Source organism: Sciurus carolinensis, chromosome 8 (genome assembly GCF_902686445.1).
Source record: "Sciurus carolinensis chromosome 8, mSciCar1.2, whole genome shotgun sequence".
NCBI lineage: Eukaryota > Metazoa > Chordata > Mammalia > Rodentia > Sciuridae > Sciurus > Sciurus carolinensis.
Window position 1 is genome coordinate 65,141,591 of NC_062220.1, and position 18,782 is coordinate 65,160,372.

General features: G+C 30.7%; 1 protein-coding gene across 1 annotated transcript in view; it reads right to left on the reverse strand.

Moving 5' to 3' along the window:
• Orc5 (origin recognition complex subunit 5) overlaps positions 1–18,782 on the reverse strand; it is a 72,078-nt gene that overhangs the window by 12,087 nt on the left and 41,209 nt on the right. Inside the window, exons 11-12 of the mRNA XM_047561967.1 lie at positions 17,874–17,921; positions 14,281–14,391 (exon numbers count right to left, since the gene is read on the reverse strand). Coding sequence (XP_047417923.1) covers positions 14,281–14,391; positions 17,874–17,921 — 159 coding nt within the window. The remainder of the gene's footprint in view (positions 1–14,280; positions 14,392–17,873; positions 17,922–18,782) is intronic.

The window sequence follows — 18,782 nt, forward strand, 5'->3', positions numbered from 1 at the left end:
CTAAACTCCCTTTATTCTTAAAGGCACTTCTCCTTAGTACTTTTTCTTTTAATATAGAAAAAAACATCAATTACCTTTAACTCTGCCACTGGCATTTCCTTACATTTCTTATAACTTCTACTTTGCTGTGATTCAAATATTCTTACATATTTAATTACATTCTTTAAACTGTAATAAAATTACTCTTCTACCAGTTTCATAGAAATAACACAAAATCTGTTTTTAATCCACTCAAATTTGAATTTCAGAAATATTTCAGATACCTCAGTTTTATGACTTTTACCACATTAGTTATAATAATGTTCAAAAGCAAAATGTTAGAACCAACAGTCCCTTGAAGCCACTTTCATTCTACCAGGATTTCATGTATAAATTGATCATATAAAGTGTGCAAAGGATATAGTATCACTTCAAGACATAGCAGTCAAAAGTACCTCCAAAATATTAAGATGATTACTCAATTTTGGGAAGAGAAGGGATTTAGGAAAACCTAATATACTAAAATCTAAACCAAAAAAAATAATTAAATTAGAATTCAAGTTTTCACATAAAAAAAAAAAACACCTAATTTCAGGGGTTTTTCATTCCTCAACATTATCATATAAAAATTACTCAAAAACTCAACATACAAATACCTAGCTGAGAGAAGAACATCTATTATATAAAGCAATGTGAAAATACACCAACAATTTAAAAGTACTTTTCTAGTTTATTAAAATATTTATAGAGTAAAATTAGAATAAATAATGTACAAAGATTACCTTACAGGATCAACATTTTGAATCTCATACTAAATGGACACTTTTGGAAAAATACATATATGAAGCCTCTATAAAAAGGAAAAGGGACGGAGAGAAGGATGTATGATTATCTATGGTCAATAGGAGGGATCCTTGAGATGATGGGACTGGCCTGTACCTCGATTGTGGTGGTGGATTTGCAAACCCACACACAAGATAAAATTTCATATACCCAAGACACAGACATACATAAAAATGGAAACATGAAAGGGCTAAGAGCGCTGCTCAATGGTAGAGGATATGCTTAGAAAGTGAAGGACTCTGCGTTCAATACCCAACACCCACTCCTCCAAAAAAGGAAAATCATAAAACCAAATCAAGATGACAAAAATGAATACATGTAGAGTGAGAAAATTTGAATAGGATCAAGAGATTGCATTAATATCAATCTCCTGGTTGTGATATTTTACTACAGTTTGGTAAAATTGGAGGAAACTAGCAAAGGGTACACAGGAACAAAGAGCCCATATTATTTTTTTAAAACTGTAGATGAATCTATAATGAACTAAAAAAAAAAAGATATAATTAAAAAATTAAAATGATAAAGTACTCAAAATACATAGGAGATCTGGAGTTATTTCAAAATGTTTAAGTATCTAGGTAGCTACCAAAATTTATTTATAAAAATATTTTTGAACATATTTACAAGGTTTCTAAAACATATTCTTAGTCATAGATGGATATAATACCTTTATTTATTTTTTTATGTGGTGCTGAGGATTGAACCCAGTGCCTCACATGTGCTAAGTGCTCTATCACTGAGCCACAATCCCAGCCCCTACAAGGATATTTTTAAAAAAACACTTGATAAAACGTGACCTTAAATGGGAAAATCAGAGAAAATTAATTTTTCAATATTGATATGCCACTGCAATAGATTTTAAAATGTTTATAGATTTTAGATTTTCCCCTACTTACAGGTATATAATTAGTTATGACTTGTAGTTCAGTCTCCAGGAAGATTCTTAGCCAATGATTCATGCTGTGTGCACATAAAGGTTCTCACAGAGTTGCCACAAACCTGGGGCTAATAAAACTTACTATTTCTTCTATAGTATAGGAGGATAATAGTAAAACTGTTAATTGTATCAAAATTCCACCCTGAGTGTTCTGTTTTCCTAAATTATTTTATTTCTATTTTTTAACATAATGACAATTCTATTTTTGTTTATTTGGGGGGCTATAAAAACCATTTTAAATTTACTTAAAAAGCAAAATTTTCCAATGTAAAAATAATTGCAAAGTAAAACTCTAAGCTATCCCATCAGGACAGGAAACCTTGGAAATCAATGCCTCAATTTAACAGATGAGAAAACACATCATAAAAGGGTGACTGGAATTATGAGTTCCTAGTTAGGCACCCCAAACATACTATATGTTCCACAATTATTTAATGTGAAAGTCTCAAAAACAAAGAATACAACACATATGACATGCTAGAGGTTTACTACAAAACATTTTAAATTTAAAACAACTACTTTTAAATTTAAGTACTTACAAACATTTAACAGTACTAAAAATGGTCAGCCAAAAAAACAATGCCTTATTTTGGGTGTTGATGAACATTAGAAAATGGTTTGGCAAAAAAACAAAACAAAAAAAACAACATGAAAAAAAGACCTCTGTGTGCTTTTATTTTTCTTCTACTGTCTCTCAAAATTCTGGAGAATCACACATGTAAATTGGTATTCACTCCTCTCAGGATCTAGCAGAGGACAAACTTAGAGGGGTGGGGAGAACAGAGCTACAAGAACTAATTAATAATATTAGCAAATACGGGAAATTAGTGGTGTAAAGACTGGAATTCATTTATTTTGTCTAGGTTCTACAACAGGCATTGTGCTAGGCACTTTTAATTTCTTCAGTCCTCACAATCCCCCATAATTAGCTACTATAAATAAACCTTTTTCTTTTTTTTTTTCCAGATGAGGAAACAACCTCAGAAAGGTTAGTAAATTTCTCAAGGTCACTGAACTAATAGCGATAAGAAGAGTAGTAGAATTGAATACTACCTGAATTCGAAACCTGCATTCTTTATACTACTTCAAACATGAAGAACACAGGTAAGAAAGAACTTTGTTGGGATACAATAAGGGAATTTTCATGGAAGAAGGAAAAATGAGTAAAATGCAACTCTGTCAGTATTCTACACTTAAAGAGAGCACTTGAGTTTAGAAACCCAGGAAAGCTGGCGCTGCTGATAGAGAAAAATTCTTAAATGAAACCAGCAATAAAGACAAAGAAGTATGTCAACAAATACAGGCAAATGTCCTGTCCCAGGAATACAGAATAGCTTTGAGCAGTAACAATCAATAATCCTGTGAGCACAATTCTTAGATGTGTGGGATACAATATTAATGTAGAATTTATTTAACCTAATGACATGTAAACTTACCATAAATCAGACTATATATTATATTAGAAATAAATATTGTTTTTAAGGTTTAATTTTTTAAATGTAAATAATTTAAGAGGGGGGGACATGATTTTAAAAATCTGAAATTATTAGGCAACAATGAAAATGGTATCCCGAAGTTAAGTTTCTTATGCATCTGTGGATTAGAGATCATTTGCAAAAAAATTTCATGATTATCAATCATATAATATATATATATATATCAGCTGAATGTACTAAAAGTTAGGATAAACATTAAAATCTTTTTAAAACAATTTCTTAAAAAGTCAATTTAAGTAAATTAAAAAAATTTTTAAAAGTAAAGTTAAAATTTGTAGGGAAATTATTATTCCCTTTCTGAGTTTCCATAACCTATGAAGACATATTCTTTTGCAAATAATGTTCTAATTTTAGGGGAGATATACTGCTTTCCACAGCTGCTTTTCTTGTCTATTTTGTTAAGCTCAAAGTTAAATGAATGAAATTTTAATGAACTGAAAAGTAGCCTAGGGAGTAGATTTTCTTTTTCAAAGTCAGGACTTAAGAGTCCAGAGAAGGAGAGAAAAAACAAAGCTAAAGTTTATGGGTTTTGCCTAAAAAACAAAACAAAACTACTAAAAGTCAATGATCTTTACCTCTAGATTTTTAGTTACATGTTTCCACTGATGTTTTTCCTCAAAATAAAAAAAAATTGGTTGTTTCAGTTCTTGGTTTAAGAATAAACAAACAAAACCCCTACAAATCTGAAGCATCTTGTTATTCAGAAGATGTATTTTCCTAGCTTTCATATATTAGCATCATTCTAACAGTTTATGAAATAGTCTACCTTACTTTAATAATTTGATCCAAAAGAAAAGTATATTCTTTAGCTTTTGTCTAGCTCCTATTATGACCAAGATAGTCACAATGAAAAATAAAAAATGAAAATTGTCTTATATACACAATATTTTTAGATTTACATCTTAAATGGGGTTGTGCAATATTTGCTTAGTTAATCTTTGCTCTGTGTATTATTATGTTCTTTGTTCTCATCCATGTAGGGGATGAGATGATTATTTATGTCTTAACAATAGGAGTTCATGTACCACAGTGAGGATTTTTTTTTTTTTTTCCCCTTAATCTGAGAGGCAGTCACTAACAAGCTTCAGCTGGAAATGCTTGATGTAAAAACAGTGTGAACCTGTTCCTGGGCTAATAAACTGTTCTTTCTGCCAACAAAAGGAAATCAATTTACAACTGTAATTAATTTTTAACATGCTCATTATTTTTATAGGTTGGTACATATGTCAACTGATTTATGAACTATCCTATTTTGCTTATCCTGGAGGAGTTTTATAATCTAAAATAAATTATTTAAATAAATGAACTTAATATATGAAATGTCAATATATGGATTCCATATCATCCAACTAGCAATACATTTGATCTGATATCAACTGATGTGACGGTTCATGGCATATACCAAGAGTTCAACTGACATTTTTATACACACAAAGTAAAGGAGGTGAGCACAGCATATAGAAGAGATGGACAAATATTGTTAAGGCAATTCAACTTATAATCATCATGATGAATTTTTACTCCCTGCTCCCAACAAAAGAGAAAGGTAGGTTGTTAAGTCTTCAAATATGCTCAGATAAACAAAAAGCATTTTCACACATAAAGGAACTAAAGATAGTATCATTAATCTCTGAAACCTTTAAGCACATAAATGTCACAAATCTTTAGTAGCCATGAAGACCTGAAGTGCATATTAGCAGAATAGGAAGTCATTCATCCAATGAGTGAATCTTATGTTCATAGTACTGTGCACAAGATACAAAACCGAAAAGACCACCTCTATGCCCTCAAAGAACTCAGGATAGAAGGAAACATACAATAGAATGATGACACACTTTTAATGCTAGTAATAAGAGGAAACAGAATTATCTGATTGTAGAGAAGAGAATGAATTAATAGGGAAGCAAAATGTGGGTTCATTGTGAAATAGTATTTGGGGGGTGAACCATGAAGTGAAAAAGCTCAAAAATTGTAGGAGTTTTGTACATGTAAGAATAAAAAACAACAACAATAAAAAACCAGTGTGCTTGCAGAGAGGAAACAGCTAATTATAAATTGTATATAGGGTACACAAAGGAAGCAACAGAAATTGGGCTAGATTGAGATGGGTCTTACAAGAAGGGTTTTAGAATGCAGACCTGGTTCTTCAGATAATGAAACTCATTAAGTGTAAGCAGAAAAAATAAGACCAAATTTATTTTTTAAGGTTTATTCTGATACCTATAAGGTAGATGAACTACAAAGAAAAAACAGATAGGAAGCTGGTTCAGTAGTCTAAGAGATAATAAAGCTATGGACTTAAGTAAATGTTGGTGGAGATGGGAACAAGGGAACATGTTCAAAAGACATTTCCATTCAGGAGGAAAAAGAGACTAGAATTGTTGACCTACTAAATGGAAGGGAGGAAAAGAGAGTTCAGAGATAATTTTCCCTTTAGTCAAACTAAAAACTACAACTAAAATATATATGTACATCACATAGTATATAATTAATAAAGTATGAATAAATAAATGGCTAGTTTTGAAATCTAAGGCTGAAACTCATAGGAATGGCTTAGGAATGATTTGGATTATCATACCAGTGCATGATACCTTTGGGGCATTAAGGTACAATACAGGTTCAGTTGCAATTTGGATGAAAGAAAGGATAAGGGATCAAATATAGAATTCAAAAGTCATCAACATATATGCAGCATTTTGTGCCAGGGTATAGATAAAATAGTTTTGGGTAAACCTAGTTCCCTTTCTTATTCTGAAGTATAGGGGCAAGATTACTTTCTATAGTCCATATTGAATTCTCTAACCACCATTAAAAGTGCCTAAAGGTCAGAGAATAATCAGGTTCTAAAGGGGACCTGGGCCCAAGGGAAAGAACAAGGACTTTGTTGCAGCAGTCTATCCATGAATGGGTAGGGGTAGTATGCCTATGAATGGGAAGATGAGACCAAGTCTCCACCAAAAAAAAACTCTAACTAGGTGTGTGCTGACAAGCTGTCACTGGAAACTTCTTTAAGCATTACCATTCTTTCATCATCTTTATAGAAAATTTTTAAAATGTAGCACACATTTCCATAATGGAGATTTTTTCCAAATCATTTACCCACTAACCTGTTCTTATTAAAACTCCTTTTCTCATTAAAAGTCTAATCAAAAAAGCTCCGTCTAGTACCGATTTGCCTACATCAGCACTATATAGGCATTTGCAAGTATGTATCCATGCAAACTTTTCTGGTATGTTTTTAGCTCAAAATGTGCTAAATCAAATAAAATTTATTGGCATTCAATGCATTTTCAAAAAAATGCAAATAACATATGTATACCTGGCATAGTTATTGGAAGCGGTACTGGGTTTTGAGAAAGGTAGTTATAAAATATTGCCTACAAAAACAAGATACCAATGTATTATTTTATACAGAAGTAGAGAGCATAACTTTTGCATTTTTACATATCATCATCCATAAGCCATGGTTCTAGTTTTCTAGGGTTCTGTTAAAAGGTCTTACTGCTGGACTGACATTCACAGAGGCAAAGTGGGTACATTGAAGAAATTTAACACCAAATTTAGGTAAGACAAGAGAAGAACAGGAAAAAAAATTGATCTTTTACAAATGGGAATAAGAAAACAACATTTTACCCTGGGGCAGTAGAATAAAATATACTGTATTATTTATTATCATTGGTAATATTAGTATTCTTTACAATAGTGGTTAGTAAAAATTATAGATCAACTTTACTCTTTTTAATCATGAAGTATCCCAAAATAGTTTTTTAAAAATCTCCTGAAATAGGTTCCTACTGCAGAGTAGTGTGATGGCAGAATAGTAATATATCCACACCAGGGGTAGTAGGAGATTTGAGAATCTCATTTACTGCACCAGTGGAGGCTGAGCATCATGGCGGTGATGCTCTTAGCTGCTAGAGAAGAGCTGGCCTCTTTCAAACAGCATCCCTGCTGACCTATTCATCAGCGAAGTAGGCATTAAGTAAGACTCCTTTACCAATTTGGAATTGAATGACTCTCCATCTCAGTTGTGGTTAAGAAAAAAAAAAAAAACACTAAGATTATTAGAAAATGTTAGCATTCAAGATATTTTCTGTGATTTACATAATTTAATTTAATAGCATCAAGTATTTTGGTTGAATATTACTGAGAAACTGGAATGCTGGTACAAGACAAATGAAGCATAGAGAAATTACAAAGGCATGGCTCTTCATACATTTCTAATACTCTAGTATCCACAGAATATTTAAAAGAAAAACTGCCCCCTTTAGTCACCAAGTTTAATATCTATAAAGATAATGCTCAGACTCAAATCAATTTATATGCACATCTTAGAGCTAGATTTTAAGATTTTTTTATTTACAAGGTTCAAATTCTTAGCTAATCAACGTATGTATTAGCATTTCTATCGACTGTTTTCTAAGGTTATGTGACTAGCTTTTAACAAATGGAATTACTTTTTGTGGAAATACTAATAAAACCATAATACCAAGTATTATGCAAATTATTTTTTCAGAAAAAGAGGTTTTATAATATTAAGTAAAGTCTTTATAAAATCAATTTATTTAAAGTACTTCTGGTTAAAAAAATCTATATAAGCAGTATCATAATGAATATAATTTTTCATAATAAAGTATTTGAAATATAACAATATAACTTTTTATGGAGAGTCATTCAAATAATTTATAATGCATTATGCACAATACACTGCTTATTTGTCCATTATATAACAAGTTCCAAGTGTTAACTGATAATGTCATGTCTAAATTCAATTGGTTATTAACAAAACTGAGTTTGACACAAAGGTATCAAACAATCATTGCTCTAAACACTAAATTCAAGGCATGTCAGAAGAAACATTCAATAGATATCACTTGGTGGAAGACACATATAAGTTATCAAATATAGAGATAACTGAAGTTTAAAAAAAACTTTTTAAAATATTCTATTTATGCAGTAGTTAGTATTTACTTTAAGTGGTTAGGCATTAGTTCCCTTAGCATATTATCTATCCTCAGAGTAAATACACATATACACCAGTAAGTCTAACACAAGCTAGAATCAGGTAACTGCACTAGCACAAATGGAAATCTATGACAGTCACAGACACATTTTCTTCCTGTTTGTATTCTCTATATCCAATACAGTGCCCAGAATGTAGTAGACACTTAACAAATACCTGCATGCAACAGTAAGCAGAGAAGGAAAAATTTAATTCCAACTAGTGGTAGAAGATAAACACCAACTTTGAATTTGAAGCTTGAATTAAAATATTTCAATCTTAAGTGTTTTAGAATAAAATGAATATTAATAAAATCCCTTCCTCATATTAGAAAACTGAAAACTAAACAAATACACTATAGATCTGTGTTTGAGAAAAATACCAAAAATTTGGCTTCAGTTGAATAAAATGTTAGCTACCTTAAGTATAATAAACATACAATAATAAAGTATAATAAAATATCTTCCTATAACTATGGTGAATTAGAGATGAAGTATTTGCTTCCAAAACCTCTCATACATAAAATAATGAAATTACTCTGCTTTCTAACTGAAGATAAATTCATCTGGAAAAAAAAAACTTTATATTTACCCTACTTAGCTCATAAACCAGCAATTAAATAAGTAGAAATCATAAGTTAAATGCCACTACAATTAATGCAACCTCTGTACGAAAAGATTGATCCATGATAGACAAACTGATACAAATAAGTCCAATGGTGTCCTAAAATATGGTATAATGTAAGCTCAAAAGCAGAGAAAATAGAAATAGAAATGTACTTTTTAAAAAATACATATTGGTATGTAAATCTATGCTCCAAAATGCTTCTTATCCATGCTCATATAAATGAAAATAAATTTATAATAACATTTAATTTTTACTTATTAAATTGTGTAAAACTAAATGAGAAACCATGCATAAATTATATATTAATACTGAAAATTGTGTCAGTATGGTACATAAAACTGTTTTTAAAGAACTATGTTTCCTTATCTTTTGGCTGTTTTTCAATATTAATTCAGAAAAAAATTTAATAATATAGTACTAAAATAACTTACTTTAAATGGCAGAATGATAGTGAATTACTTCAAAATTATTTTTCAAATGTTAACTGATCATAAGATCAGAGATCATAACATCAATGATAATGCGATATAAAAATGAGTCATTAAATGTCCCTAATCCTTAAAAATCAATTTTCCTTTTACAGTTTGAATCTGGTACAGGTTTCTAAGGGAAATGATTTTAGAAATAAACTCCTCAGCAATTTTATCCTTTGGGGAAAAAAATAAAGCAATATGACAATATTTTAATTTACCTGATATAGCTGGCAGTGTTAAAGAACTACTTCTATTTCTTTTGCCTTTAAATAACAACATGAGGGCAAGGATAACTAAGAAAAGATCCAAAGCTCTAAAGAATAAAATAAAGCTAAAAAATTTTCCAAACAAGTTATCACTTTTCTTAAAAAAAAAAAAAAAAAAAAATTAAATTAAAAAGTGTAAGTGGGTTTTCATACACTTTTGGAAAAAAAGATAATTCAATATTTTGTGTTTTTGAGATGGTTTTCAAAATTTTATCTAATCAAATTAAAAACCTGAAGGTAATACCCATAAATTTTACCCTTTTACTGCATTTAAGTTGTATAGTTTATCTCTTCTATCCATGAACAGAGAAGGAGAAAAAAAAACTAACCAGAATTAATGTTTGTTTCCCATGTGTTCAGGCACATGTACAAGGGCTACATTTATCTTATTTGAAGGAGAGTTTTAAAAAATTACTTAAAACGATAATGATTTCAAAATCATACTGAAAGTAAAATTTGGGTAGGAATAAAATGATCTTAAAAATCGTAAAAATTCAAAACCATATTTTTGGCAGGTTCAGTAAATCTGAGCACGAACATAATTTAAATGTTAAATGTGCAACTCTTATTCACTTATTTATGAAACTAAAGTAATTAATGAGTAAAATATATCTAAAATTCAATTAAGAACTTCAGAAGAATACCAACTTCAATATAATATTACTAAGACTTTCATTATTATTCTCAATTAAAATTTTAATAAACTTAAAAACTTAAACTATTATCTCATAAGTTCATCACAGAACAGATTTAAAGTATTTAAATGAAGTACAATAGAAATAAACTTGCTTTACAGTAGTTTTGAACATATATATCATAAATAATCACTTTGTTATATATGTAAAATTTTTAAATAATTATAAGTAATAAATCAATCTCCAAAAATAACATATTACTATAAAATAAACACTTTAAATAGTTTCATGTAGACTAAGAGAATAGAAAAATACCTATTACCTCAAATAGGCACATCACAACCAATAAAAAACAATTTCACTGCCTGGTACAAAATATTCATGCAATATACTTATTGATCTTATTTATATTTTCATGAAAGTGTATACACATACATTATTAAAAGTCTTTAGGCAATTTTACTTTATTTCAATAAAGCAAAATGTGAAATTAAAAAACATTCTCTAAATATCAAAGATAATGTTAACAAAAGTTATTTTCTTAATTCAACTTAAAGCTAGAATGAAACAATACTGCCATCTAGTGTTTCTAGCAAATAAGCATTTCTAATACAAATGAGGTCACATTTTTGTTGTTCATTTTAAAAATTGAGTATTTAGGTTAATACAAATTGTGATTCCCACAGGTAAGAGTATAGTTTTGATAGATGAATGAAAGGAGAAAGAATAAAAACAGAAAAATCATCATTGGAAATTAGAATTTAAAAAAGGCATCTAGTGAGAAATACATTCTTTTCTGGATACTTTCTTTTTGTAGTACTGAAAACAGAACTCACAATCTCATGCTTGCCAAGCCAGCTCTCTACCACTGACTTACGACTCCAGATCCCCCTTCCCTGCCCTTTTATTTTTGAGACAAGGTCTCACTGTGATCCTCAGGTTAGCTTCAAACTTGTGATCCTCTTGCTTCAACCTCCCAAATAGCTGAGATTACAGATGTGCATCACTGCTCCTGGCTTACCTTTTGTTTCTGAACACAATACATATATTGTTTGATTTTCTTGGATATGTTATCAATCAAGCATAAATAAAGGTCAATTCCTTAGGGCTACTTGTATCTATCCTGTGTATTCCTCAATCCTTCATATCCCAAATGGGAATGACCAAGATTAAGGACTTAAACTTTTTAAATGAACATAAGGAAATTCATGCATAGCAGTCTTTTAAATAAACAAACAATTTTAATTACTAAGTATTAATGAGAAGAGATAAAGAATAAAAAGATCAACTTCAACTGCCAAGACTGAAAAGAATTTAACTTCATTAACGGATAAAAGAAACATTTTGGGTCAAGGTGTTTCTTATGTTACTGGCATTGCTGAAACCATAAAGACTATAACATTATTCATCACAGTCAAAACCCTAGAGCAGTTAGTGAATCCCTAAATCAGAAACCTCCCATTGTTTTTAAGTGCTATATTTTTTGCCCCCAGAGGATAAAACTGATGAAGAGTTCAATTCTAAAAAAGCAAAATCCAGCTGGGCATAGTAGTATAAGCCTATAATCTCAGTGACTCAAGAGGCTGAGGCAGGAAAATCACAAGTTCAAGGCCAGCCTCAGAAACCTGGTGAGACCTAAAAGTAAAAAATAAAAAAAAAGTAGCACAGGGATAAAGCATCCCTGGGTTAATCCTCATTACAAAAAATAAAAAATAAAAAATAAAATAAAATAAAATCCCTATCTATCAAAGGTACAGTATGTACCAAGAGCAAAGTGTGATGTGTGCTGGAGGTGGTATTACTATGACTACTGATACCAGTACCATCACTTCTACAACAAAACCCATCTACTCCCAATCAAACCAGAGTGGCAGTTCACAAATGGGTCCTGCTTTTTCTTAGTTCCTTATCTTTGGTCTCATCATTCTTTCTTTCTCAATCTCTAACTGAACTCTACATTCAAAATGTGCAGTTGATTTTAAATATATTATTTTTCACTTTTTATTCAATAAATATGTATCACTTATGTAAACTGGATATATTTAAAAAACAAAAATCCTACTCATTCTCAACAAACTCCATTTTTCATCTTCCCTGTTTATAAGCACACTCTATCTTACTTTCTTAGGCTTCAATTCTCAAAGACATAACTGTATTATATTGTTAAAGTCATTCAATCTCTTTGAAGACTAAAGGCTCAATTGTTTATAATAAAGATCATAATATCTGCTGTCCATTTCAGAGTTAATTGCAACATTAGAAACAAAAAACTTTACGTATTACATGCAGAAAGCTATTGTTAGTTTGACTAAAAACTAATTCAGACAAAGCACTTTTTAAAAATCTGAATTGAATTTTTAAAATTATAAGCAGTAAGGATCTAAATATCTATTTCTGAAGCATAATAACTGACTGGACAACCTTTCCTCAAGAATACAATAGCTGGGCCTGGTGGTACATGCCTGTAATTCCAGTGGCCTGGGAGGCTAAAGCAGGAGGATCTCAAGTTCAAAGCCAGACTCAGCAATGGCAAGGCATTAAGCAATTCAGTGAGACCTTGTCTCTAAATAAAATACAAAATACGCCTGGGGATATTGCTCAGTGGTTGAGTGCACCTGAGTTCAATCCCTGGTACCCCCTCCCAAAAAAAGAACACAATAAATGCAGATATAATTTCCTATAAATACTTACTTACATAAAAATTATCTAAATTCAATGTTAAGAAAATTGAGACTAATCTATTTTTGTTATTTAAAATCTTCTTTAAATGAAGAATTAAAAACTATGTCACATAATAGATTACAAAGTCTAACAACCATTCTGGGACCAAATTTGTTCATAGTGAATGAATCATTTATATATTTTTTAACCAAAAATATATACATAAAATAAAATGCTCACTGCAATTTATGATATGACCTGCATATCAATAAATACACAATTTTGCAAAGTACTGCTTTTCTCAATCATTTAAGAAATTTATTGTGATACTTTGAATGGATTTTTCTTAAAATGTCAAGTAAAAAAAGTCCCTTAACTACATTTTTTAAAAAAACATCAAGTGCAGAACAGTGGCACATGCCTGTAATTTCAGCTACTCTGGAGGCCGAGGCAGGACATTCTGCCTGGACAAGCTGATGAGATCCTGTCTCAAAATAAAAAACATAAAAGGAAGGGTGTAATTCAAAGGCATAACAACCCTGGGTTTAATCCCTAGTACTGAAAAAAAATAGGGGGGGGGAGTCTTATTTCTATTTATGTGCTTCTGCTGCCACCTAGTGAATTTTGAGAATGTATTCTGGAAAACAGATCAATTGAGGGGGGAGAGGGGAAGGCATAATATCAACCTGCAAAATACATACATAAGAAAGGAGGTTGCTGTGGAATATTTTTTTACAAATAAAGTTTAAATGTTGTTTTAAATAAACTAACATAATTTATTAATTTAATCATCAAGGTCTTCTTCATTTAATCAAGATAATTTTTAAAATTCCTTTATTGAAGAAACAGCCAGAAATATTAAACTGCTTTTGTCATCAGGTTATATTAACAATACACATGAATTTAATATTATTCCCAAAGATTCTATATTGGGAAGTATTGGTTCCAGGACCCTCACAGATACCCAAATCTAAGGATGCTCAAGTAGTACTTACACAAAATTACATAATCCTCCCACATACCTTAAGTCATCTCTAGATTACTTAAAATATCTAACACAATGTAAATGCTACGTAAATAGTTGTTGTTATACTACATTGTTCAGAGTGATAAAGAATAAAAGTCTATATATGTTCAGTAAAGAAACAATTTTTCCCCCAATATTTCCATCTGGTGGTTGATTGAGTGTGAATTACTAACCCACAGACACAGAAGACCAACTGTACTTACCAAGAACAGTGCTGATTGTAAAGTTAATATAGTAATACATGTTGACCAATAATCTCAATATCTGAACTTTATCAATTATATAGTAAAGAACTCCACAAATGTGATAGATAATAATCTATGATAAAGCTTACCTGGGAAAAGATATTTGCTGTTGGAGCAACTCTGCTGTCCACAATGCTATATAATATTGCTAACAATCTGTCTAATGGAAATGGTTTTGGTCCAAGGAGATGATTGCTTGTCTGGAATAAAAAGAAGGGAAAAAAAAAAAAAAAAAAAAAAGGAAGGAAGAAAAACATGGATTTTCTTCTTATAACAGAGAACTCACTTTCTGACCATAAATTCCCAAAAGTAATGTTTATACTTGTTGTTTTAGCCTAAATATGCTAACAAATAAACCTACCATTCTTAAGTTTAAACTTTATCTAAAAAAAAAAAAAAAAAAAAAAATCATGATTTATTTTCTACCTTATACCTCAAGATATTCTTAGTACCAACAAATATGAGAGCTCACAGTCATCTGCAGTCCTGAACGTTGCAATTTTGCTGTTGTAAGCAGTGGTTAGAAGACTGAGGTGAACAATGCCAGGTTCTTAACTCCTAGACTAGAATTTAATACTTTTTTTAGACTATTTCTAGAAAATTTACTTGTTCGATATTAACAGTTCTAAAAAGATCAAATATGGTTAATACTACCTTAGAAAAACTAATAAAGCATTATATATTTTGTAAATAAGTTATCAGCCTGAAACAATGTGAAATTTATAAAAAATTTTAAAAGACTGCAAAATGTTCACAGTTGCATACAAATTCATATGGGACAATTATATGTCATTAGAAAACTACATTACTCAAATTCTATCCTATTAGCATGTTTTTAGTAGCAATGTAAGAGTTTAACTACTTTATCTTAGCAATGACAAATACAATAGGAAACCATCTTTATATGCGTGGGAATAACTACCTATTTAAAAGACAAATAACTATAAAGAAAAACACCCACTCAGAATTACAAAATGCAATATTTACTTGTTATTTATATAAAAAAGACAGTTCAGAAATCATTTTACAGATCTTAACTTTTGTATGTTTTCCTTACTAAAAACTGAACATTTTGAAAAGTAGAGGTTAATATAATAAATACCAATGCACTCTAAGCCAATTTTATCAAAGCCTAATTATGCAATATGCGCAAAACAATAAAAAATTGGAACACACTGTAGATAAACTGAAGATTCTTTGAATGCTTTCCCATTCCATTTTCCCTTTCCTTCCCTAGAAGGAATCACTATCTAAAATTTGACTTGTCACTCTCATGAAGGTTTTTATACTACTAGTACATATGTACCCTCAAATAATATACAGCACTATTTGCATGATTTAAATTTTTATATAAATGATTTCATTTTGGAAACATCTTTTCACCAAATTGCCTTTTCTCTTCAACATCATGTTTTTGACATTTATGGACAAAGAAAAATGTGGTTCTAGCTCATTTTTAAACAACCCTCTAGAATTCCATTTTATGACTATCTATACAGTATCTACTTTAAAAATTCATTATTACTGTGACTGACACATCTTGTACATTCCCTTATGCACATATGCAAATTTCTTTAAGTGGGATTGCTGGGTGAAAGTATGGGGCAAAAACAATGCTGTATGTTTACCAAAACTGTTTCTTTTTCTTGGGTACATAGGAAGACTTCTTTTCTCAGTCTCTCCTACAATTAAGATAGAAGCCTGTAACTGAGTGGTGGCCACTGGATTGTGACTAGAAGTGATGAAAATTACTTCCAAGCCTGCTCTTTCAACTACATCCTTTTGTCCTCTTTCCTTTTGGTGGCACCTTCAAAGGATGCCAGGTTTCACCTAACATCATTGTAAGATGAAGGAAGCCACATGACTCATATTCAGTTATGTTGAATATGCAATATATAAACTTTTGTTAAGTCACTGAGAGTTTTGGGCATTTTATTTTTTAATACTGCAACATAGCCCAGCCTATTGTGACTAAAAGGAAGCTCATACACACTTAACTTGATTAGATATCATCAATGCACAGAGTAGGCAAGCTCTTAGTTATACTATAGTATTATGAGCACTTGGAATCATCATTTTTTTTTTTAGTTTCATTAATCCAAGAGTGTGAATGTCTCACTATTGTTAAAATTTGCACTCTCATTAGTGAATGAAGCTGAATAATCATGTCATGTTTATTAGACATTCAACTTCATTTTTGTACATTTTTCTGTTGGATGTTTGTCTTTTCCTTTTTGGTTGGTAGTCTTTAAAAATTCTATTCTTTTGTTGTATAAGTTCAAGGACAGTAGTAAACATCACTGAAGAATTTGGAGTCCATCAATCCTAGAATTGGATCCAGGCTCTACCACATAGTAACCATATTAACCTTGGAAAAGTCACTTAATTTCTCTTTAATACTCAAAGCTGAAGAGAAAATCGGAACACAGATCTAAACAAATTATCCCTGGAATACAGTAGACAGACACCAAAGGAATGAAGAATACAAATGACTTAGATAAAAAGGATAAAGAGAATAGACATAGGTCTATTCAACATTTCAGGAAGACATATTAGAATGAATGGTAAAGAGGCAATATGTGAAAAGTCAATAACTAAGAATTTATCCCAATTGAATAAAGGCATCAATATTCAACTTCAGAAAGCAAAACTAATCCCAAATAAAAAGAAATTTTATCTCAGATATATTACAGTGAAAAGGTAAAAATAACAAAGGAAAAGAACTTAAAAGCAGCTAAATAATATTACAGATAAAGAAAGAGACTAATAGAAAATATTAGTCAGCAGCATTGATAAAAGGGTAAAAGACAGTAAAATGTCTTCAAAGTCCTAAGAAAACATTATCAATTTAGAAGCACATGCTGACCAAAACTACTTTTAAAGAATGAGAGTGGGGCTGTGGGGCTGGGGAGATAGCTCAGCTAGTAGAGTGCTTGCCTTGCACGCACAAGGCCCTGAGTTCGATCCCCAGCACCACAAAAAAAAAAAAAAAAAAAAAAAAAAAAAAAAGAATGACAGTGAAAAATAATTCCCAGTTTCTCAGTACAAATTCAACAGTTCAAAATTCTCCATCTTCTGCCAAGAGAAGCAAGGGGTTTGGACACACCAAGTGGAACAAGAGATCCTAAATAGTCTAAATGCTCTTTCACTAGTTTCAACCTTGCCTTACATTCCTACCTTCAAATTACTTGTGCTTCTACTTAAACTTTTCCTCAGGCCAAATCATCTTGGTTTGGAGTTTTGGTTTTAGCCTCCTCTCATTTGCTTAATAACATGAATATTTATCTACTATGGAATTCCAAATTTGGAGGCCTCTAACCTGCTTAGTCCTTTGAGTTTCTCTTTTTAATTTCTTCCATGTCATTTTTAAGGGTGTTTCAAAGTGCATAAAGAGGAAAACACTCATAATCAATCAGCTGTGTTTAACTAACAATCCAAGGTGACATTTTTCATTAACTAAGTCATAAAAACAGTGTCAATTCAGTTTTGTCTCCACACCAGCTCAATTGAATGTGCTTTCAAACACTTTAACCAATATAACAAAATACTATTACAACATTAATTGTACTATATCAACACAACTAAGTTCTCACATGCAAATGACAAATACAAATACACATCCATTTCCTATTTTCTAAAAATTCATAAGTATCTACCATTAGAAAATTTTAAATGTAAATACCTTTTCATGTTTCTTTAGAAAGCTGGTTTTCTTGATTTTTCCATGATGCTGCAATTAAGCAAAACAATTTTTAAGATTAAATTCTACTTATCCCATTGTATATACTATACTTCAATGTTTTAGGTTGACTTAGATCTGGATTAGATGGAAGATTACTTTTGCACGCAAACGAAAAGGTTTTTAAATAAAATGGCAATACTTCCTAAAAGAATTTACTGAATTGATTTAGCACTGTGTATTTATTGCTATAAAAACAGAACTTTCAAAGATAAATGAAGGAGGGTGGTCCCTGCCCTATTAAAGAGTAGTGGGACAGGGGACACAAAAAATAAATTTATTATAAATTGTTAAAATGTAAAGAAAGCAAATATTGTATGAAATCAGAAACAATAAAGAAGACCTGCTAAGGTTGTATAGAGGGAACACCCTGAGAAAGCTGAACTTAAATTGAAACCTGAAGGGTAAGTATTAGAGAAGGGGCTTTTCAGAAAGAAGCAACATGTTCAAAGACTGTAAGAGATTAAAATGTCCTGAGAAAGTGAAAAGGCTTCAAATGTACAACTTATACCTGATTCCTTTCTTCTGAAAAACTATCTCCTCCCAAATTTCGAATTGCAATCTAAAAAAGCCTTTAGAAAAAGAGTCTTAAATATGTATTTAACAATCTTTTATTCTAGACTCTAGCCCTTAGAAATTTATAGGTATTGAGAAATATTAGGACTTAATCTCCAGTATCGATAGGGGGACTGAGGACCTCCACACCAGATACCAAAACCCAAAAGTTCTTTATATAAAATGGTAGTTGCACATAATCTACTGCATACTTTAAATCATCTCTACATTATCTCTAATACCTAATACAATGTAAATGCTATAAAAATAGTTGTTATACTGTATTGTTTAGTTTGA